The 23,046-nt window shown below is 45.6% G+C and overlaps 2 protein-coding genes across 2 annotated transcripts; one reads left to right on the top strand and one right to left on the bottom strand.

Moving 5' to 3' along the window:
• The first annotated feature begins 442 nt into the window (after window positions 1-442).
• Window positions 443-15,398, top strand: LOC311323955 (COP9 signalosome complex subunit 1). The gene is made up of 14 exons (XM_084456293.1): window positions 443-572; window positions 1,231-1,320; window positions 2,599-2,780; window positions 2,901-3,068; window positions 3,173-3,308; window positions 3,635-3,712; window positions 5,433-5,493; window positions 5,889-5,974; window positions 6,522-6,616; window positions 6,854-6,959; window positions 8,541-8,621; window positions 10,138-10,275; window positions 13,406-13,540; window positions 14,844-15,398. The coding sequence occupies exons 1-14, from the start codon at window positions 540-542 to the stop codon at window positions 14,916-14,918; spliced, it is 1,464 nt and encodes a 487-aa protein (XP_084312419.1). The 5' UTR covers window positions 443-539; the 3' UTR covers window positions 14,919-15,398.
• A 5,482-nt stretch (window positions 15,399-20,880) lies between these two features.
• Window positions 20,881-22,185, bottom strand: LOC311323783 (galanin receptor 2a; the record flags this gene model as incomplete). The annotated part of the gene is made up of 1 exon (XM_084456082.1): window positions 20,881-22,185. The coding sequence occupies one exon, from the start codon at window positions 22,183-22,185 to the stop codon at window positions 20,881-20,883; it is 1,305 nt and encodes a 434-aa protein (XP_084312208.1).
• Between the last annotated feature and the right edge of the window lie 861 nt (window positions 22,186-23,046).

Here is a 23,046-nt window from a genome sequence, read left to right as displayed (position 1 = left end):
TCACGGATTCCTCTCAAACTGCTCAACTCATATTAACCCCGTGACTGTGTCCCATTTGAAAAGGGTCGGATACTCTGGAACTCAGCGCCCTCTGCCTGAACACACAGCGCACAGCACGTCTCTCTTTCTCTCTAGTCTGTCGTCCAGGGCCACAGCCCTGTGTTGTTGCAATGATCTTCAATGAATTGAAAATAAAAGTTGTACTTATATCCTCTGTGCTACAGTTAACCAGAGACTGTAACCTTATACCTCCAGTGCAACAAATCCTTCCATTTCAGTGATATTCAGATATTGATCTGATCTGAAGTTGTACTTACAAGACTCATTTGTTTTGTGTCAACGTTGATTTCTCTCGAATAATTTAAAATATGTTAGATGCTGAGACCATGGAGGTATGAATGAGACATCGGATAATCCACATCTGGAGCTGGTGACGTCATTACGCAAAGACCGCTGTCAGGGAGTGAACCGGAAGTGAATAGACGGGCGCTGTTGCTGCAACTGTCTCTGCTGCAGCGCGTCAGGAAACCCGGGGAGAGATGCCTTTACCCGTACAAGTCTTCAACTTTCAGGTGATAATTAATCGGTTATCGAACACGTTTGCACCACAGATGGTGTAAAAAAGATGTAGATGGCTACTGGCTGTGCTCGCGCTTGCCATAGGAGTGGGTCTTCAAATCGGCTCGAGATCTTTGCAGAAACCGCTCGGGCCGGGTTTGCAGCGCCGAGAAGGCTAACGCTAGCTAGCTTGCTAGTTAGCTTTCTGTGCTAAATTTCACAAGTTAGCGTTGCCCTTTAGCTAGCTACCTACTAACTGGCATCACACGTCTTTGCTAGTTTCACTGTGATTTAATTTCACGATATTCACGTTGCTAACGTTAGCTAGCTATGTAGCTTGCCAGTGATTGACTTTGACACAGTCATGCTAACGTTAACTAGCTAGCAGGTCTAGCTATGCTCGTTTATTGTGCTGCATTATCCTAGCATAGCTGGTGTGAGTTAACATTAATAAATTGGTTTGTTCCCCTGTTTACCGCATATTAGCTAGCTAGCTGTTTGTATCTTTGTAGCTATCTCATCTGCTAGCTACAACATTGTCAGTCATAATCGCATAGTGTAACACTGGCTATCTATCTGTCTAACTAGCTAAGTTAACTTAGATAAAGATTTTGTGTGACTTAACTATCCGCTGTCATAAAAGATGACTGTGTGTGTTCTCTTCTCTCCTAGGGGGCCGGCGAGCCCATGCAGATAGATGCTGACCCTCAGGAGGACCAGAATGCCCCAGACGCGAACTATGTGGTGGAGAACCCCACGCTGGTATGTAGCCCAGGGTGTCTTGGCCACTGTGCTGGCTGTTCAGCCCAAGAATCACACCTGCTTACACCAAAGTCAGGATTTGTTCAATCAGGTGGCAGTAATGGTCTTGTGGTTGGGGGTAAAGCTAGCCTCGCGTCACCAGTCTCTCCTCGGGGAGGAGAGCCTGGGCTGCGTTCCGAATCGCCTACTACCCTACTATATAGTATGCCAAAACAGAATGTAGTATGTCCCAATACAAAGTATGCCACATGCAGTATGGCAAAAGTACCAGGATGACCTACTACATCCGGTCGTATTTTGCAGTATGCATGCCAGCAGGCTTTTCTGGCTATTCTGACCCACAATCCTTTGCGCAGCGGTAATGTGCGTCACATGCGCGAGTTGACAGCTGTAGACGAATGTCGCGTTATGGACAGCGACGGATGTGGGCAAATTTCAAGGCGCAATGTTATGACAAGGTAGTATGTCCCAATTGGATGCCTACTGCTTGCAAAGTACGTACTTTCTAAGGGCAGCTGTAGTAGGTACTGGTAGTAAGAAGTAGAAGTATGCGATTCGGAACGCAGCCCTGGTGTCTATTTACTTCACTGCCTTAAGCCCGCCCCTTCTTCCGGCTCGAGCCTGTAGAGCCCGCCTCCTACTTCCGCTTGCTTTATTTACATCGATGGAAGAAAACATGGACGTACCCGAAGAAATATGTAAAGAAGTCATGGAAGAAGTGTGCTGGATACATAATATCACACATTTGAAGCCACTGCAGCGTCTTAGCCTCCAAAATTATAGATACAACAACTGTTCTTCTTCCGGTCCAGACCGGAAGATTATGCGATGCGTCATCCTAGGCACTTCCGCTCTAGACCAGCGAAACAACTGCGAAAGAGACGGGCCCTAGACTAGGTGCTTCAACCATCACCGCCACCACCACAGAAGAAGACTACCTCGGAAAAATAATTTCACTCTGACAGAACCCATCTAAATAAGTTATTTAATGGTAGCGCCGAGGCTTCAAAACCCAGCATTTGTTAAAATAGACCCTTTTGCTTAGGTAAGTGAAGTTTCATGTTTATCTGACACTTGTAAATATGAGCGCCTCTCCTAAATATGCCGACACCGATTTATTGGGGATTTAACGGTACTGAGAAGGGCTAGGGGTAAAGCCTGCAAAACCTTCACAGAATCAAGGTGGAAGACATGAATAGGCTGTTTGTACACACCATGACTTATACATTTTCATAAACATTTGTGCGTGCGCGCGCACGTACGTGCTTGTGTTTGTAGGACCTGGAGCAGTATGCGTCCAGCTACAGTGGTCTGATGCGGATCGAGAGGCTGCAGTTCATAGCAGAGCACTGTCCCCAGCTGCGGGCGGAGGCCCTGAAGATGGCGCTGTCCTTCGTCCAGAGGACCTTCAACGTAGACGTGTACGAGGAGATCCACCGCAAGCTCTCCGAGGCCACGCGGTGAGACCAGCATGGAAACTCACAAGTATCACTCCCAGGGGCTAAAGAGAGAGTGCTAAGGCACGCCTGTAAAGATCTGTTTGTTTTAATCTGTGTGTGTGTGTGTTCTCCCATGTCCAGAGAGGTCCAGGGGGCCCCGGATGCTGTGGCGGAGGCTGGGGTAGCAGACCCCCCTCCCTTGGACAGCGCCTGGGCAGAGTCTACCAGGAAAAAGGCCCTGCTCAAACTGGAGAAACTCGACACAGACCTCAAGAACTACAAAGGCAACTCCATTAAAGAGAGCATCAGGTTGGTGTGTGTGTGCCTTGATTGGTCTGTTTTTTTTTTCTCCTGCTCCACTACCTAGGCCTGTGGTGAGTGACCTTTAACCTCAAACCACTCTTGTTCCTTAGGCGGGGTCATGATGACCTGGGAGACCACTACCTAGATTGTGGTGACCTTAGCAATGCCCTCAAGTGCTACTCCCGTGCCCGAGACTACTGCACCAGCGCCAAGCATGTCATCAACATGTGTCTTAATGTCATCAAGGTAGGACGCTCGGGCGGGGGTTGTTGCTCTTTCTCTCTCTCTCTCGCTCTCTCACTCTCTCGCTCTCTCTCTCTCTGCATCCACTCTGTCACTGTCTTGCTCTCTCATTCTCTGCATCCACCCCCCCACACACACAATCCTCCCACCCCTTTAATCTAACTGGCCCCTACAGTGAACACTAGAGGGCAGTCTTCTTTATTGAGATTTCTGTTCATCTCCCAATCCATGCACACTGTTCTGTATCTTATTGTCTCTCTTACAGAATCCATGTGTTTTTCTCCTCTCTCTGTATGTGTGTGCGTGTGTCCGTCTGTCCGTCCGTCCAGGTCAGCGTCTACCTCCAGAACTGGTCCCATGTCCTTAGTTACGTCAGTAAAGCAGAGTCCACTCCAGAGATAGCAGAGGTATGTAACAGAGAAGTGGAGGAAATGCCATTTGTTCTGCTCCATGTACTTTTAAAAGTATATTTTACTGCTTTGATTGTTGAATAACATATAGTCTGTCTGGTTGTTGAATAACATATATTCTGTCTGGTTGTTGAATAACGCATATTCTGTCTGGTGTTCAATCTGGTTTCCGATCTGGCTATGGCTGTGTCACTGCAACCCTCAAAGTCCTGAATGACTCACTACCGCTTTAGATTCTAAACAATATTGTGCAGCAATCTTTATTGATTTAGCTAAGGCCTTTGACACTGTCGATCACTATATCCTTGCTGGCAGACTGGGCAGCATTGGGGTCTTTAGTCACTCACTGGCATGGTTCTCTACTACCTTACTGATGGGTGCAATGTGTTAAATCAGAACAGCTTCTCTCTCAGCCCCTCCCTGTCACTAAGGGTGTCCTCCAGGGCTCAATCTTAGGCCCCATACTTTTTTCTATATAAACAATACTTTTTGCTCTGTTGGGGACTCATCTATCCACCTCTATGCTGACAACACAGTTCTACATGCTGTTGGTCCCTCCCCAGACGCAACACAGCCCATTTCCGTCACTGTAATTTTAATGAGGCAGATATAGCCTAGTTGTGGTAGCCTACATATCATGGTTTCGACAGTCGAAAGATACCTCAAAGATGGTGAAGGGGAGTCAGAATTATTTGGCATAACACCCGCCACCATAATTTAGAGTATAAATAAAGCTTGAATACAGTGCTTCTTCCATGACTGACAATTTCTTGACCAGACTACCTGAACTTGTGCAATGGCATGGTCGTGAAAGACAGCTTACGATGATTTGTCGCGGTCATTCGTGTAGTGTTGCTGTGTCCCGGCCACGACATTGCAAGAATTTATGCAACTGTGATCACCTAATCTGACATGGTGACCATCGTGAAAGACCAAAAAGATTGTGTAGTCTGCACAGGCTCTTACAAAACACACCACTGCACTCTATATTCCTCTGTCAACTAGCCATCCTTACACACCTGTCGTAATATTCACTGGTTCATGCTTATTTACAAAACCCTCGGCCCCCCTTACCTGTCACTTGCTGCAAACAGCTGCTGTCTATGACACCCGATCAGCTCCCCGCATTCTGCTCAAAACTCCCCAAACAAACACTGCACTCGTCCTGACATCATTCCTGGCCTGGAGACTGGAACAAATTACAAAACAACACTAAAACTGGACAGCTTATCCCAAAGTCAGTTTTCAAGGACTCCCATGGGACATTCTCACTGACACTTGCAGCTGTTTCCTGGACTCTAACGTATATTCCCTAAGCCTTCTATGTTGCGTGTTTTCTGTTTCCTTTGCTCTCTTGCTGCTGCTGTTTGTCCTGTCTGTCCTAATGCTTGTGTATGCTGCCTGTGATCTCTTTGTTCTTTTAATGTATTGTCTGTTGTGATTGGACAGTGTTTTTGTAAAGTTTGATGTGTGCTTGCTCTTCTGCGGCTGCCACTTCTTTGCCTGTGTGTGTTAATGCTAAATGTTACTCGTGTTGTTCTACTGTTCTGTGGTCTTTACTGTATTGCCTGATGTGACTAGGTAAGTAGAGGGTGTGTGGGAAATGATTGGATCTGTGCTGCTTTTTTAATTAACCTTGGCATTCTTTTGGGCTTGCCTAGTTTAATAAAGGTTAAATAAAAAACAATAAAAAATAAAAGGCCTCTTTGTGTTTCAGCAACGAGGGGAGAGGGATTGTCAGAGTCAAGCAGTCCTCACTAAATTAAAATGTGCAGCAGGTAAGTGATGCTTTTGTTTGTGAGCGTTACATGAAAGGGACAAGTCAAAGCGAACGGAGTCGCCCGTTTTCTTTGGTCTGCTGGGACAGTGTGGGTGACTGAGCAGGTGCATGCGGCTCGGCTAATGAGCTGTTCAGATTAAGCTCTGTTTGTTGCGCCAGCCCACCCCCCCCCCCACCCCCCTTTGTTCACCTATGTGACAAATATTGAAATGTGTGGGGAATCTCTTCATCCCAGTCGACCGCCCCCCCCCCCATCTACCATCCGCCTCCGGTGTCTGTTCCTCCCTGTGTAGCCACAATTTATCTCTCTTACCCCTTGATTTAGTCGGCTCTTCCCATCCACGTCTCTCTCCCCATGATTTATCTCTCTCTGTCGTTTATCTTGTCCCTCAGGTCTAGCTGAGCTGGCTTCCAGGAAGTATAAACAAGCTGCCAAGTGTTTCCTGCTGGCCTCCTTCGACCATTGTGACTTCCCCGAGGTGAGAGGAGCTGTCTCCTCAACTGAGACTGGTTAAGAGTCTGACTAGTCAGGGTTAGATTTGTTAAGGGTTAGACTAGTCAGACTAGTTATGGTCAGACTAGTTAGGATCAGACAAGTTAGGGCAAGACTAGTCAGACTGGTTGTATTTCACTTGACTTAATGGGGTGGCTGTGGCTCAGGAGATAGAGCGGGTCATCCAATGATCGCAGGGTCGGCGGTTCGAATCACACGTCCACCTGTCCACATGTCGAAGTGTCCTTGGACAAGATGCTGCCATGCAAGGCTAGCACCACCATTGGGGTGTGAATGTATGGGTGAATGAGTGGCCATTGTAAAGCACTTTGTATATGGATACAAATATTTACCATTAAGTCTGGCCTCTTTTTGACAGATCGTTTGAGTCTAGGGGCTTTATCAGTGGCTGTTGCAAAATTTACAGGCAAATTGGATCAACCTCCACTCAATCAGGATAAACAAATCTGTGTGTGTCTGTGTGTCTGTGTGTCTGTCTGTGTGTGTTTGTGTGTGTGTGTCCATCCATCCAGCTCCTGTCCCCCAGTAATGTAGCTGTGTATGGGGGAATGTGTGCCCTGGCCACCTTCGACAGACAGGAGCTGCAGAAGAACGTCATCTCCAGCAGGTGTGTGTGTGTTGGAGATATAGATTGTGTGAGAACAGCAGGTGTGTGTGTCTTAGGTGGAGATGGTGTGAGAAAGTAGACTTGTGTTTACACGATGTGAGTGGGTTGGTGCATGCCTGCTTAACCACTGTTTACATGCATGTTGAAATGTTTGCACCCATCATCTCATCATTGAACCCTTGTCTCTTTCTCTCTGTCTGTCTCGCTCGCTCCACTCCTCCATCTCTCTTCTCTCAGCTCCTTCAAGCTGTTCCTGGAGTTGGAACCCCAGGTCAGGGACATCATCTTCAAGTTCTATGAGTCCAAGTATGCTTCCTGTCTCAAAATGCTGGACGAAATCAAGGTGAGACCCTCAGCTTGCATCAACCAACTATTTGAACATGACTAACTCTGTTAGATAACTAAGTTGATACGAAACAGTTTGCTTATTTTTATCTTTATATTTATCTTTATCAAAAATGTCAACTCTTGCCTGTTTTCCATATGTTTGGTTTGATGGTAGGGGAAGCCTGGTTTATGGCGTTTGTGTGGACAGTGTGGAGGCCCAGCACACTCCAGTATAAGGCTGTGCAATAAAATTAATTCAGTAATACGTCACAATATTTTTTATCCTTTTACTGTATCGATTTTCCGCAGTATAGAATCAATACACTTATTTTTAAGAAGGAAAATATACAAAACAAGACAGATTAGATATTGATATAAAATGAAGGATATAATTCAGTCATAAATACAATGTCCTTCCATTCCCTCCGCCCTCAGGATCACCTCCAGGGAGTGGGGGATGGAGTTGTATTTTCAGCTGTATTTTAAAATACATCAAGTATCCCAATGTATCGTGATTCAATCGTATCGTGACCCATATATCGTGATACATATCGTATAGTGAGGTCCTTGCCGAGACCCAGCCCTACTCCAGTAGGATCAGGGTTTTTCCTGCATAGAGAATTATAAGCTGGCCTCCTCCATCAAATGTCATGCCTCCTCCAGCTCTCGACAAAAATAACACTTAAGACCTGCCAACCTGTACATATTTTGCATATTTTTTTGTTTTCCAGTGATTTTTGTTGTGCGACCTCAAAATATAATAATTGGGAGCATTTGTGATGCCGCACATAATTGTTCTGATGCAACCTTTTTTCTATTCACACGATTCGCTTGTTCCACACTCGTGTGCCGTGTTCATGGTAGAGAACATGGGGACAGGGACAAAGCCGTGTTCATGGTAGCGAACATGGGGACAGGGACAAAGCCGTGTTCACGGTAGCGAACATGGGGACAGGGACAAAGCTCTCGACTTCACGAACGCATCTAGCACCTTGAGCTCAAGTAATCAAGGTTATTGCACAGATGATGCTTTCTCTATGGGAGTGTGGAGCCTCGCTCCATTCATTCACACAATAGCGCTGTTATAATGTTCAGCCTGACAACCTACATTACAGTCACAGTGCCTTGTTGTGCCCTCACAAATGTTTACTATTTAGAAATAAATAAACACAATGAAATTAGATAATGTAGGCTAATATAGTTAGGCAGACAAGCTAATCCAGCACATAATGGTGCATAGAAAATTCACCAGAATGAGGAAATTAAGCTTTTGATGCCAAAAATGTCCTCGGGGAGGACCCCACACCCCGTGCTTTAGGTACCACCCTGAGGATAATTGTCTGACTGATTGGGTTCTTCTCACTGGCTCTCTGTTACATGTTCAGTCCTGTGTCTATAGACATCATGTACTGATGGTAAATGTCTACTGTACCTTGTCCCTGTCTTAAAAATAAATAAAAAATTAATCATGATGTAGAGGAATGAACGTTGCTAGGTTACTGCACATTCATGGACTGGTCCAAAGCATGCAGAGTTTGAATGTTTGATCTTGAATGTACTTATGCAAAAATCCCCCGCTCCCTCCCTCCCTCCCCAGGACAACCTGCTGTTAGATATGTACCTGGCCCCCCACGTACGGACTCTCTACACACAGATCAGGAACAGAGCCCTCATACAGGTGAGACATGCACCAACACACACACTTTAGTGTTGAACTAGGAAACGAACATGTCAGGGAGCAAAAGGATTCAGATACGTGCGTCAGTGTAAGAGAAAGGAACAGTGTGTCCTTGGTCTGGAGGCAGTGGTGGAGAGGATGATCAGTCCATCCTGGACAACTCCTCCCATCCCCAGAGGGAGGAGCAACTTCACCCACAGGCTCCTCCCTCCCAAGTGTAAGACAGTGGTTCAGGTGTTCCTTTGTTTCAGCAGCCATCAGACTATAGAACTGTGCCTGAGCCGCCCGCCTCTTCCATTCTCTGACTCTAACTACCCCCCCCCCTTCTGTCACTTTACGTTGGCTAGGTTTGTTCCTTCCTTCCTTCCTTCCTTCCTTCCTTCCTTCCTTCCTTCCTTCCTTCCTTCCTTCCTTCCTTCCTTCCTTCCTTCCTTCCTTCCTTCCTTCCTTCCTTCCTTCCTTCCTTCCTTCTTTCTTTCTTTCTATGTTTATTTTTTGCAGTTATTTATAGTTGTTATAGTATTTAATTCACATGCCTCATTTGTCTATTGCTACTGTTATTTTGTGTGCGCTGTGTACTGTTATTTGGTGTGCGCTGTGTACTGTATGTACGTTATTTGACTCGATCCTTGATTTGATCCTATAGCGCCTGTTTTTCTGCTGCTTTAACACCTGAATTCCCTCCTCTGGGAAGTCATGTCACTTATCTCATCTGGTCCTGCAGTGGTAATCACACCCAGAAGCACCCTTGAGACCGAGGCTACGGAAATCTCCTTGAGGCGATTTACTGAGAGGAGAAATGTGCTTGTTTTGTACATCAATCATTTGAAGCGCTTAACAGCGGTCCAGTTCCATATCGACCCCTGGCCCCCCGTGTGTAGTATGCAGGTCAAGAGGGAGTTGATGGCTGTTTGTCATCATGTCCCCCCTCCTCCCCGAGAAGAGGACAGGACTGAGAATACCCGGTGGCCTTGCCTTGGACCTCCAGTCCATTTATATACGGCCTGGTCGACCCCATTCACTGTTTAGTTAGTATGAAACCCCACTGACACCAATAACATTGTCCTTCTCTATTTTACTCTATTTTACTGTACTCCATCCATCCACATGTGGTAAAGTAACTCATCAATGTTACGGCCATTAAGACAGAATGCAGGTCAGTGGTTGATATTGGAGGAGAGGTAGTGTTTGAGATTCAGATCCTTCAGCGTGAACTGACTGTACAGGCTGGTGATGGTGATGAATCATTAGTTAACGGCTCTTCTCGGACCGTTATTCAATCAGAGGCTCTGTATTGGACGTTGTTGATCCGTCCCGCTTGACCACTCTGCTGTGTCATTGTTGTAAGAGTGTGTTACATTATTAGGTATTATTTACCCTGGCTAAATGTTATATGTAAGGTTGTCACGTGAATAATGGACTCTTAAACTTACAAACTACACATTGTACACTTTTGTATACCAATAAGTATTCATAGCCAATAGGTTTATGAAGTGTGTGTGTGTGTGTGTTGCAGTACTTCAGCCCGTATGTGTCTGCTGACATGATGAAGATGGCCCAGGCCTTCAACACCACAGTTGCAGCCCTGGAAGACGAGCTGACCCAGCTCATACTGGAGGGCCTCATCAACGCGCGCATCGACTCCCACAGCAAGGTAACACACACTTCCCTCCACATCCATGTAGCTGTTCATTTCCTACTTAGGCTGTAACAATTATTACATAATCACCAGCCCCCAATTTCATATTCTGATACCTTCTATATAAAAAAAACAGACTTTGGGGGGGGGGGGGGACAATGCTTATAAGTGGATTTGTCCACTTGAATATTTTTTTTTTTTGCCGTTTGCTAAACGTGCCCTGCCGGAAGGTTCCCTGCTTCTTTTGGTGGACTCTATTGATGGTTGAAGTTAAAGCTAGTTGTATTGACTGCTGACATGTAGGCTTACTGTAGGTTAAAACTATTGTATCCAGCTGTTTTCGGTCTCGCTGTCCATTTTCTTACCTGATCATCTGTGTCCCCAGACTCCCCATAGGACACTGTCTTTCTCTCGTCATGCTGTCTCTCCCCTGTCATGCTGTCTCTCCCCTATCTCTCTGCGTGCTGCCTAAATCATGACTAGATATAATTTTACCAAAAGAACAATGACTGACTGATGATGATCATAACTGGAATATTCTAGGCTATTTTATTACAAGCTAGATGTATGTTGACATACATTGATGTATTAAGTCAGTATAGGCTACAATCACACAAATGGTTGAAATATCTCAGTGTGCTCATGAATGATTCCTTCTGCTCGCACAAATCTATTTTAGTCACAAATGCAACTAGAAAGGAATAGGCTCCATCTCTTGAATAAATTGTACCAATTCTAGTCTAGACCATTGAAATCATTGTGCACAGTCCCATAGACTTCCAATCAAAATTGGAAAGCCAGTTAATTTCCCTTTACAATGTGCCATTTGTAAGCTCATGCATTGTGGGATATAAGATTGATTCGAAATAATACATTAGCAACAATATGATCGACCAAATAAAAAATGTTGATTTAGCTACGAGCAAGAATCTGAGCCAGATCTGAGCGATATGGGCCAGATCTAGTATCTACAGATCATCAGGCCCAGATCAGCTTATTGCTGTCTGGGTAGGTATCTCACTTACTGTATGAAAAAAGCCTCGTATGTCCTGCTGCTGGCCCCGTTTTTTAGGTAATATCGTCATGACATGTCATCTCCATTGTCAGCTACACTGTCAAGCGCACAGAAGGACATGAGATAAAGTTATGGTGCGTTCTTTTATCATTGGGAGCTGTGTGAATGCGAGTATTGTGTGATGCCAGGAACTGAGAAAATCCCAGTTCCCAATGATAAACGCACCATTAGATTAGAAAGTTGGGACATCTGCTGGTTCTGAGCTAACTTGGCTATAGCTACTTTAGTGAACATTAATAGACTAGCAAGTGTTTAAAATCAGACAACCGAGTTCTGGTTAGCCCAATTAATTTGGTCACAACAATGTGTGCTCCAGATCAGTTCTAGCTAGCAAATTGAGCAGCTCTAACGTTACCTATGCTATCATTTTAAAAAGCTGCTTTTTGATAGAAAAGTAGCCTTTATTAAAGAACATGGTAGTCATCTTGGGTTAATGTGCGTGCCACCATTCAATTATCACAGTTTATAGACAACAGTCAAGTACCAAATGGATGCTCTTTCGTTCCCTGTTCCCTCACACGAAGCTCTGTGTCAGCGTGCACTGTGTGGAGCGTGCCGCGCGCTGGATCTGTGTCTGTGAGCAGGTTGGAACAAACCAACTGTAGACTACAGGGGGCATCTCATCTCACACATTTGTTTTCCAACAGAAATAATTTGAAAATAAATAGGAAATATGAAACAGATCCATGAACAAGGTTTAAAAAACGAGAGCATTTTTTTTGTCTACTGTATATTATCGAGGGGGACAGATTGGCATATTTCAATATTCCAGGGGACATGTCCCCTCCAGTGAATACATGGTTACGCCCATGGTGATATTTCTTTGTAAAGCCCAGCCTGCTAATCAATTGTTTCTCAAAAAACAGTTATGTCCTCCTCATCCTCTGAGTCCGAATAAGTAGGCTATGATTTGACTGGCAGCTCTAAATGCCTTCCCAATCAATGAGACGTGGTTGTAAAAAATGATTTTATTGATGAAAAGGGTAAAACTGGAAAACATGGAAAGAGAAAATAGAAAACACACATTACTGTTGTTAGTCCCAAACAAACAGACTTGCGTAATGTGGAGTCATTGCATTGATTGATGCAGTCCGTTCAAATAGGCATCAAAAGATAAAGTAGGCCCATTTAAAATGACCAATTACATCGACAAATCCAATTCATGCCATAAACATCTTAGCCGACTGTACATCCGTAATTCAAAGAAGCGAAGGGTACAAAATAAAGTGAAAGGCTGTCCAGTGGTGCTTGTGCAGTCCCGGACATCTATGGGGCATGCGAATCATGAAAGCCTAAGCTTATAGATAACAAAAAGCTATCGCATACCAAGGTACTCTTGTGAGGTGCCGATCACTGGAAGAACTGATCATAAGAAAGAAGAAAAAGTGTTAAACACTCTGGCTTCATATGCAGTTATTTGATTTTGACGTTTCGGCCCGTTGGCCTGATAGATTCTGAAGAAGGCCAACAGGTCGACATGTCAAAATAAATAATATAATGACCAGAATTTCTCCTGTTTGTCCGGGACATTGAAATGTTCCTGGACACATGGACCGGCACCGATATTTGGAACAGAAATGCTGTTCTAGACGCAAGATGGTTAAATAACGAAGCTAGCAAGTAACTAAACCAAACCAGAGGCTCTGGTCTGGGAGCTGAAACTCAACCCTCCTCTCTGCTCAGGTTATAGCTCTCTCTCTCTCTCTCTCTCTCTCTCTCTCTCTCTCTCTCTCTCTTTCTCTCTCTCTCTCTCTCACTCACTCACACGCACTCTCTTTCTCTCTCTCTCTCTCTCTCTCTCTCACTCACTCACTCACTCACCCACTCACTCACTCACTCACTCACTCACTCACTCACTCACTCACTCACACGCACTCTCTTTCTCTCTCTCTCTGAGGCAATTGTCTAGCATCATTTCTAATTGTTACAGCCCTATCCCTGATTCCCTTTCATGGCCAGCATGTGTGACCTATTTTACCTTTCATCCTCTCCTCTCTTTCTGTCCCTGCTCTCTGTCTCTCCTCTTCTCTCCTCCACTCTCTCGCCTCCCCCCCTCTCTCGCTGTGTCAGATCCTGTATGCGCGGGACGTGGACCAGAGAAGCACCACGTTTGAGAAGTCCATCCACATGGGGAAGGAGTTCCAGAGACGAGCCAAGGCTATGATCCTCCGCGCCGCCGTCCTGAGGAACCAGATCCACGTGAAGGTGGCAGCAGGACTCTCTCAGGGGACAGGAGGCTCACGGGAGGGGGGCAGCAGGACTCTCTCAGGGGACAGGAGGCTCACGGGAGGGGGGCAGCAGGACTCTCTCAGGGGACAGGAGGCTCACGGGAGGGGGGCAGCAGGACTCTCTCAGGGGACAGGAGGCTCACGGGAGGGGGGCAGCAGGACTCTCTCAGGGGACAGGAGGCTCACGGGAGGGAGGGGGGCAGCAGGACTCTCTCAGGGGACAGGAGGCTCACGGGAGGGGGGCAGCAGGACTCTCTCAGGGGACAGGAGGCTCACGGGAGGGGGGCAGCAGGACTCTCAGGGGACAGGAGGCTCACGGGAGGGGAGCAGCAGGACTCTCAGGGGACAGGAACTCACAGGAGGGTGAGCAGCACTGGGGCAGCACTGATATTACACCTTTTCAAGTTGTTTTTTCCCGTTCCTTTCATCTTCGCGACTGTTCACGTTTCTCTTTCTCCCATGGAGACTGTGACTTTTTTGTTTTTATCCTCCTATCCTCTTTTGGTCTCTCTCGCTCGTGCTCTCTCTCTCTCTCTCTTTCATCCTTTAATTCTTAATTGCTTTCTTCTCCCCATACCTTTCCACCCTACCCTGTTCTCACCCCCCCCCCCTTCCTTCTCCATCTCCTCTAAACTCGTTTTTGAGTTTCCTCCAGACCTCATGCTGTGTTCCATTTGGCTCGTGAAGTCATGATTCACAAGATTCTACTCGCAGTTTTAACTGGAACGCCCCTCTCCACTTTGTGTTTTCTCCACTCATGAACTCGTACCACTCGGCCCCACCCCCAGTTCGCTCTGGAAGTCGTATACAATATGGCAGCTCCCTGTGTAATGAAGTGAAACTTCAGTAATACTGTTTTATTAGCATTTCTGTCTTATTTGTGTCTCATTAAACCAGTCATACACACAGTTTTACCCAACTGTTATCTGAGGACAGGTTCACACCCTCTTTCGTATGCACAAAATACCTGGTTTGGCAAATAAAGCTATGTGCATCTTTGTTCCGAGCTGTTGTCGTGTCAACTGTGACGCGGTTACCTCGTACGCGACGTCGTTCTGTCTCTCCTACCTCCCGCCCACTACTTCCCACACAAATGGAACGCAGCATCAGGCTTTCTGTGTTAGAATCTCTGTGAGAACACGCGTCCCTTCTGTGGTGACCACGCCTGTCCCTGCTATTACTGAACGTGTGAATTGTGCTTTCAGAGGATGTCTTAATGAACTCTTGCTTTCTCTCTCTCTCTCTCTCTCTCTCTCTCCATCTGTTTTCCTCTCCCTCAGTCTCCCCCTAGAGAGGGCAGCCAAGGGGAGCTCAACTCTGCCAACAGCCAATCACGAATGAGCACCAACATGTGAACACTGGCACAGTGCCTCAACCAAGACATGACACATCAGTTCGAACCACGGGGGGCTTGAAAACGACAAGAAAAGTGAGGAGGAGGCATCCCCACCATTGGGACCTATAGGGAAGACATGGTGGCAGTCTGTGTGTAGACTAAAGACTCTTCGTTTAAAGACCTGAGTGTGTCGCTTTATTGGGGAGTGAGTTGCTGCAGTTTGTGTGTGTGTGCGTGTGCGTGTGTGTGCGTGTGTGTGTGTGCGTGTGTGTGTGTGCGGGACAGCACTCAGGCACTTCACAGTTCTGTCCTCTTCTTTGTATAAGATGCACTTTTCTTTCTCAGAGTTGCTTTTTCCCCCCACTCTTTCCTTCTCTCTCTTTTTCTCCATCTCTCTCTTTCTCTTACTCTCTTGTACTCTTGATGACAGACTTTGAATGCACCCATTGCAGAGTCAGCAGATACTCTGTTCTAATGTCCACAGGATCTGATTTTAAAATAAATGTATGAAATTCAGACTCTTGGTCAGGACCTTTTTTGTTGTTGTTACATTGCCAGTAGAACATCCTTTTCATCCCGTTGAACTTCCTGGTACAGACATTATCTACACTCTTTAAAACAAAGTATGCTCATACAAATAAAAGCATTTAATAGGACTTCCTGACAGGCAGACCCCAGGTGCTGAGAATGGGTAACCTCTCCTCCTCTGCACTCCCCCCATTCACATGGATGGAGCTGAAGTGGAGAGAGTCTCCTGCTTAAAGTTCCCTGGTGTGTTCCTCAACGATGACCTAGACCAGGCAATCGGACGCGGCAGTAAAAACCTATAATTGAAGTAATGAAATTATAGGCCTATTTACAGTATATAAAGCCTATAATTCCTGAGGGGACTGCAAAATTCAATTTCTACAGGTGCACCACTGCGAGCGTTCTCACTGGCTGCATCGCTTCCTGGTACGGCAGCCGCTCAGGTGCTGATCGCACGGCCCTCCAGAGGCTGGTGAAGACAGGAGCACGTCATTGGCTACCACTTCCCCTCCTTACAAGGCATCTACCACACACACACAATGCCTTAGGAAAGCACGGAAAACCATAAAAGACTACAGCCACCCAGGCCATGGGCTGTTAGTCTCAGACGTTACCAGAGCATGCAGGCACAACCAGACAGCTTTCCCCAGCGGACATCAGGCATCTCAACCGTTAACCTCAGTGATCAACCTCACCTCAACTTCAATGTATGCTCTAGTCACTTCCTATGTACAGTCAATGTACATCACAATCCATCAGCACTTCTATACTTAATGTTTATAATATTTCATACTCTTACTGCCCATATTCCCCATCTTTACTGGCTCTGGAACTGCTACTGGTGTTTTATTGCTATGTAGGCCTATATTTTTGCTATCCTTTCCCTTATTGGTGAATTTTTTACAATTTAATGTTTTGTATGCCTAGTACAGTACATAGTTGTTGCTTGCCATGTCTTAAGACTTTGAAGTAGGCTAATTAAAATTCAGTGGAGTGGAAACTGAGTAGATTATGGTTATTAAAGACATTTTCATCCACTTGCTTTCTTTTGAGTCTGTGATTATTCTTTTAGATTCCATCAATGCAGACTTGCCGGAGGGTACTGATCAGTGACGACAGCCACTCAGCCTTATTATTGATGTATTATGAGTGTTGAGAGGAGAAATAATATGTATAATTCAAGGGGAAATTTGTATTCTCTTTACAGTAGTCTCACCCTGCGATACGCAATACGCAGTGTGTGTGTGTGTTTGTGTGTGTACTGTTTGGACAACAACTTTATTCAGCTTTTGTAAAACAAGTGTGTCTTAAGGCAAGGTACAACTTGAACCACTCATTGCTTTTATTTTTCTCCTTCATGATGACAGACTCATCAATAAAGAAAGAAGCTTCCAGTGTTTACTGACCTTGATTGACTGCTGTATTGTGTAGCTTCCTGATCTCTCCATGCAATTACTATTGATTTATGTTGACTACATCACCTTCTGAAAGCTGAAAGCAAACCTGCAGCAGTGTTTCAGTAGAGATAGAAAGCTCATGGTTATTGTTATGAACAGTGGGTGCTTCTCCATTAAAGGGGAGGTGGGTCAGAGGAGTGTTGGCGGTCAGAAATGATCTATAAAAGCATTACTCCTCAGACTCAGTGGAGATACAAATCTGCACTCACTGCCACTGTTTCAAGTCTATACTGGACAGAACAGTGGTCCTCTTTAGAACTGGTCCATGCTAAGTTGAAATTATTTCTGTGTGTGTGTTTTACAAAAAGACAGAACAGTTGTCACAGCATGTCATTCTGTCCTACCGTCTCCATGGCTGTAGTCTTATTTTGACCTCTAGATTCAAACTTTGTGACTCTGCAGTTTGTGAATCGAGCTGTCTCAACAACTAGATGAAATAGTTACTTTCAACCTCTACTTAACTGCCTAAACTGGTACCAGTTGTAATGAGATACACAGGTTTTTATTTCAATCAATCAATCAAAGCTTTATTTGTATAGTGCATTTCATACCCAGAGACAACACAATGTGCTTTACAGAGAACAAGGGAGGTGGGCATACGACCCACTATCTACATATTCCAGAGGGAAGAAAAAAAAACAGTAATCACCCGGGGGCCAGATAAGTGAGCTGTAAAAATTCTTCATAAATATTTAATATAACCAAGCTACACTAATCTACACTAATCCAATGTAAAACGTGTTATTTATTTTTCTATTTCATCATAATGTTTCTTTCTGCAGGCAGAGTGGTTTATAGAAGGATGATAATTGTCCTGGGTGGACGTGTTGTGACATCATCATCATTACAGCCTACAGCACAAGCTGTCCTCCCGCTCCCCTTTTCATTCTCTGTTGTTCCCACAGCACTTTGTTTGTTTGTTTGTTTGTTTACTTGCTTGTGTGATTACTAATCACAAGATGATTGTCCCTTATTATATAGAGTGTGTGGGGAGAGAATCCCAAACAGCATGTGAACCAGAGAGGTGGACATGACAGCGCCACCATCTGGGAGGGTCACCAAGGTCATGTTTCCCACTGTCTACAATAGAAACCAATCGTGTGTGTGTGTGTGTGTGTGTGTGTGTGTGTGTGTGTGTGTGTGTGTGTGTGTGTGTGTGTGTGTGTGTGCGTGCGCGTGTGCGTGTTCGCGCGTTTAACCTTTATTCAATTGAGGCACATTGACTGAGAACATGCTCTGTTTTGTTACATTTTATTTAATTGACTCTAAATATAATCAAATAAATGAAGGTTTAATCATAAATGAATAATAGTAAGTGAGGGTGTGATGTATAGACATTAAGGCACTTAGATCTTTGAGAGGTGTTTGATGCCTTCATTAATTTGAGCTCATCACTCTCTCTCCCTCTCCCTCCCTCCCTCCCTCCCTCCCTCCCTCGCATCTCTCTCCTGTCGCAGTCCATTACAGACAATTAGCGGTAATTACATTGACTAGGCAGGGAGAGAGAAGGAGAGAGGGAGAGAGGAGAGAGGGAGAGAGAAGGAGAGAGGGAGAGAGAGGGAGAGAGAAGGAGAGAGGGAGAGAGAAGGAGAGAGGGAGAGAGAGGGAGAGAGAAGGAGAGAGGGAGAGAGAAGGAGAGAGGGAGAGAGGCAGATAGGAGGGTAATACAGAGGGTTGGGGATAACAGGAGCCCTAGCAACGACGAAACATTGAATCAGAGGACAGTCACTAAACAGACAACACAATCACCCTGCCCTTTCTCTACTCCCTCTAGTCTCCTCCTATTCTCTCTCCCTGTCTCTTTCATCTCCTCTCTCTCACCCCACTACCCCTCCTCTCTCTCTCTCTCTCTCTCTCCCTTCGACTCTCTTTAACCCCCCTCCTACACACACACACACACCTCTCTCTCTCTCTCTCTCTCTCTCTCTCCCTTCGACTCTCTATAACCCCCCCCCCCCCCCCTACACACACACCTCTCTCTCTCTGTCTGTCTCTCTGCCTGGATACTAGGGCTGTATATCATCTTGGATTTCGCGATACGATACGCATCACGATACACAGGTCACGATTCGATACGTATCACGATACAGAGGTCACGATACGATACGATACGATACGTATTGCGATTAGGGCTGTATATCATCTTGGATTTCGCGATACGATACGCATCACGATACACAGGTCACGATTCGATACGTATCACGATACAGAGGTCACGATACAATACGATACGATACGTATTGCGATACACACATCATTTACTGAAAGATTTTAAGTGTTCAAGACTGAAAACTGAATGGCTCAAATGCACTATATAGATAACTCAAACTCAATGACTGGACAGAGAGCTAGCTAATAAATATTTTACACTTGATATCCATGCTTTTTAAACTGTCAACATTGTAGTATTTATGGTTTTTCAAAATTATTTATATGTATGCTTTTTTAACTTAATATTGTAGAATATGCTTTTTAAACTGGATTTAAAAATTTAAATAAAAATAAAATAAAATAAATAAAAAATAAAAATTATACTACGTACCGCGATGCATCGTTGTATCGATACAATCCTACAGCCCTACTGGATACACAGTGTGTCCTTCATAGCATGCTTAGCTGAAGCCCAGGTTTCTTTTGGACCTCTTGAGTAAGTGTGCAGACGGTCCCCTCTCCTCTCCGTCAATAGGCCTGGTGCCTTTCTAACAACCTGACTGTGAATGTGATATTCTCTCCGTCAATAGGCCTGGTGCCTTTCTAACAACCTGACTGTGAAGGTGATATTCTTTTGATCCAGGCATATCTGTAGACGTCAACATGGAAGGCTGATGGGTGATGAATGTCAAATATGCTTGCGCTCCTCTCTGTGGGCCTATTATGAAGCCTGGGTGTGGCATGATGAGTAACCACGTTGGACAGTTATTCATCTTGGAGTAATTAGGCCTATGAGAGTTTCGTTGTCTCATTATAAAGTAAGATTGTCAGATGTCTCTTGTTTGATCAATCCGTCTCTAGTGAGCGCAGAGGGAAGGATATCGATTTGGGTGCCAGGGTCGCCGTTTATGCGCCTCCCAGATAGCAAGCGGATGTGTAATAATTGTGGGCCATATATGGGCCGGAACTAAGCCACAAGGGCCAGATCTGGCCTGTATATGGACCAGATCCACTTGCTATCTGGGCTGATTGGTGTGCCGCGGTATAGGCAGGCGGCAGCCAACGATGAGAGAGCAAGTCACCTTATCAGTACTATTTAATTGGGGATCCGAGTTCCCTCTCCCGGCTGCCAGTGGGCCCCATCCCGCCAGGAGGTATCACTCCGGACCGTATCCAATGGAGCCATATGCCAAGACATGCGCGGCACACATCCTCCATAGACTAATGTACGGCGATGTCCACCTAACCTCCTCGATCTAATCAACTGCCAAGCAGAATTCATATAGAGGCCCATGCGCGCAGCCCAACGATGAAAATGGAGGCTACTATTCATCTCTTATTTGATGTGCTTCATGTACACAGATCCGTGTGCAGTTTTTAAAGTCAAGGGTAAACTTAAAGTCAAGGGTAAACTGATAGCGATTCAAATTTAGGTTTAACACATACAGATGTTCTACACTGCAGTGTTGACAGGAAAATATATATATAATTATATTGTTTTGACAAATCACGTGGGAATTAAAGATGACTTAATCCACAAACGTTTAATGAGATGCACAGTCGGCTATTTTTCAACATTTCAAGGGAACAACATCAAAAAACCTATTATAACGTGTAGCCTATTAGAACTAAATTAGAATTCAGTAAAACTATTTTACTATTTTACTATTCCTCAAAATGCTCGGTATTTACAACGTGTTTATCAACACTGAAAGCAGAACAGATCATTTCTTCTGAAGCTCCGGTAGAAAAATTGCACATTCATTCCACAAAATACTGAAAGATGGCCACAGGCTTGTCTACGACATTAATTATGTCACAACAAAGTAGCCTACATTAAACACGTCAGTCGAATATTGTCTCACAAACGGTCACTGTAGACAGACTCTGACACTTGATCAACCTTTCCCCTAAATTGGCATAATCTTTGGACTCGTGCGTTTCGATGGCGAGCTTCTCTGATTGCGCGCGGCTCTGTGAGAGGAGTTTGGGTCCGGACGCATCCATGGAGGACTGCTGGAGCGACAGATTGAACACTGACGACAGTTTCTGTCTGTAGCTATCACGGAATCTCTTGGCTGACCTGTACAGGTTCCCCACAAAGCAGTAGCACAGCGGGTTGAGAGCGGAGTTTGTCAGACCTAGCCACTGCGCAAAGGGTCGACTCTGCAGGATCCACCCGTGTCTGTGATTCCCGTCCTCGCCGTCCAATGTCTCTGGCATGTTAAAGTCTATCCAAATGTCCACAACGTAAAGGGGTAGCCAGGACAGGGTGAAAAGCATCACCAGAGACAGCACCATCTTGGCGATCCTTTTACGCACTTTCAGACGAGAGGCTGATTGCGCAAAGCCAAATTTCGATTCACTCAGCCTGTCGTCAGACCCCCACAGCTTCCGGCCCGTTAACAGACAGATGACCAGGTTGAACACCACAGGGAAGCCGTAGAGAGAGCAGAAGAGTAAGAAGTTATAGCCTTGTCGCAGTTTGACTTTGCTCCAGTTCTCCACACAGACGGTGATTGTGTGGGCGCCGTCCAGGAGAGACAGAGTCCGGGTGGTGTTCATGAAAACGATCGGGAGACAGAGTCCCGAGGACACGGTCCATACCAAACAGATCATAGAGAGTATCCGGCGCCCAGTGAAGAAGGTCCGGGCGTGAAGAGGGTTGTGCACGCTGTAGTATCGGTTCAGACTGATCACGGCTAGGCTCAAAACGCTTGCGGACACCGACACCGCCTGAATGAACGGCACTGCGCGGCACATAAAGTCCCCAAACACCCAAGCGTTGTGCACCTGGTGTCCCAGGTTCACGGGCATGCACACGCACACCACCAGCATGTCACACACCGCCAGGTTCACCAAGAGCCTGCGCGTGGCCGACGTCCCCGCGGACCCCGCCAAATGGTGCCTCTTGCGCGTAAGGACCAGGAGAGCCATGATGTTGCCACCGAGTCCGGTGATGAAGGACAACGTGTACATAACAACCAAAACAATAGTGCCTGGCTCGTGTCCCGAAAATAAAACGTCCTCCCCAAAGGGATTGGTCTCGAGGAAAGTCCAGTTACGCCGTCCATGGTGAGGTCCCAAAAGTGAAACATTCGTTGAAAGCAAATGTCCAAATTTAGAGAGATCAGTTACCGTTAGATTCATCTCCCACTGCCGGTCACATCGTTTGCGCCGTGAGAAGTGTCCGTGTGCGACGCAGACAGGTGGGAACCGGCGAGCACCACCGACAGAGACGAGGAGGATATCAAACACATCTATTTCGTCCAAGAATGCACTTTAACAGAAGAGATTAAACTCCAACAAACATGACTTTACATGAATGCAGAGCAAGGGCTCCAGTGTGATGTTGCGCGCCTGTTGAAGTCCACTTCGACACAAGACGAGGGAGTGGGCTGAATCCTTGCACCTTGCGCCAGCGACATTTCTCTCCGGAAGATCCCGTCCTCTCTGTCACTTCAGAGGGCTGTGTTGATTTTCTTTTTTTCAGATCAACAAAGCGCGCGCTGGAGGGGAGGCGACGTTTTGGCACACACGCGCACACTATAATTCCAGGGGCACCACGTCCTCCCCACTTTCCCAAAATGTTGCCAGCCGGTGACGCACATACCAAACACGTATGTGCTTCTGGATAGGCTATATTAGACAATACGATGTTTAAATATGTCTATTATTTAATGCTATGCAATTTTGCTATTACTCGTACACCCAACACGTTGATATTAATGATATAAGAGGGAACGTTTCGGTCACAAGACCTTCATCAGGTTAAAAAACATTATTATAATATATTATAAGCAGAAGTTGCATTTGGCCACACTGATGATGCCCTATAGGCCCTTTTTCGAAAACCAACTGAATGCCTTTGCGGTACAGGCTTATAGCAATAGCCACTAACAGGCGTGATGTGCCATCATTTGCGAATTTCAACTAATTTCTTGCTACAGTGGAATCCCAATTAACATATTGAGTGCAGTCAAGATAATAGTAAAATTGCCGGAAATATGC

Source organism: Borostomias antarcticus (genome assembly GCF_949987555.1).
Source record: "Borostomias antarcticus genome assembly, chromosome: 22".
Lineage (NCBI taxonomy): Eukaryota > Metazoa > Chordata > Actinopteri > Stomiiformes > Stomiidae > Borostomias > Borostomias antarcticus.
Note: the sequence above shows the minus strand (reverse complement) of the source record. Positions and strands in the feature narration are given on the sequence as shown.

What these genes read in the sequence shown, in the direction of transcription:
- LOC311323955 (XM_084456293.1), top strand. Translation starts at nt 540, where the DNA reads ATGCCTTTACCCGTACAAGTCTTCAACTTTCAG. An exon ending in TGGTGGAGAACCCCACGCTG is followed by an intron (nt 1,321 to 2,598) that starts GTATGTAGCCCA and finishes TTGTGTTTGTAG; the next exon opens with GACCTGGAGCAGTATGCGTC. An exon ending in TCCATTAAAGAGAGCATCAG is followed by an intron (nt 3,069 to 3,172) that starts GTTGGTGTGTGT and finishes CTTGTTCCTTAG; the next exon opens with GCGGGGTCATGATGACCTGG.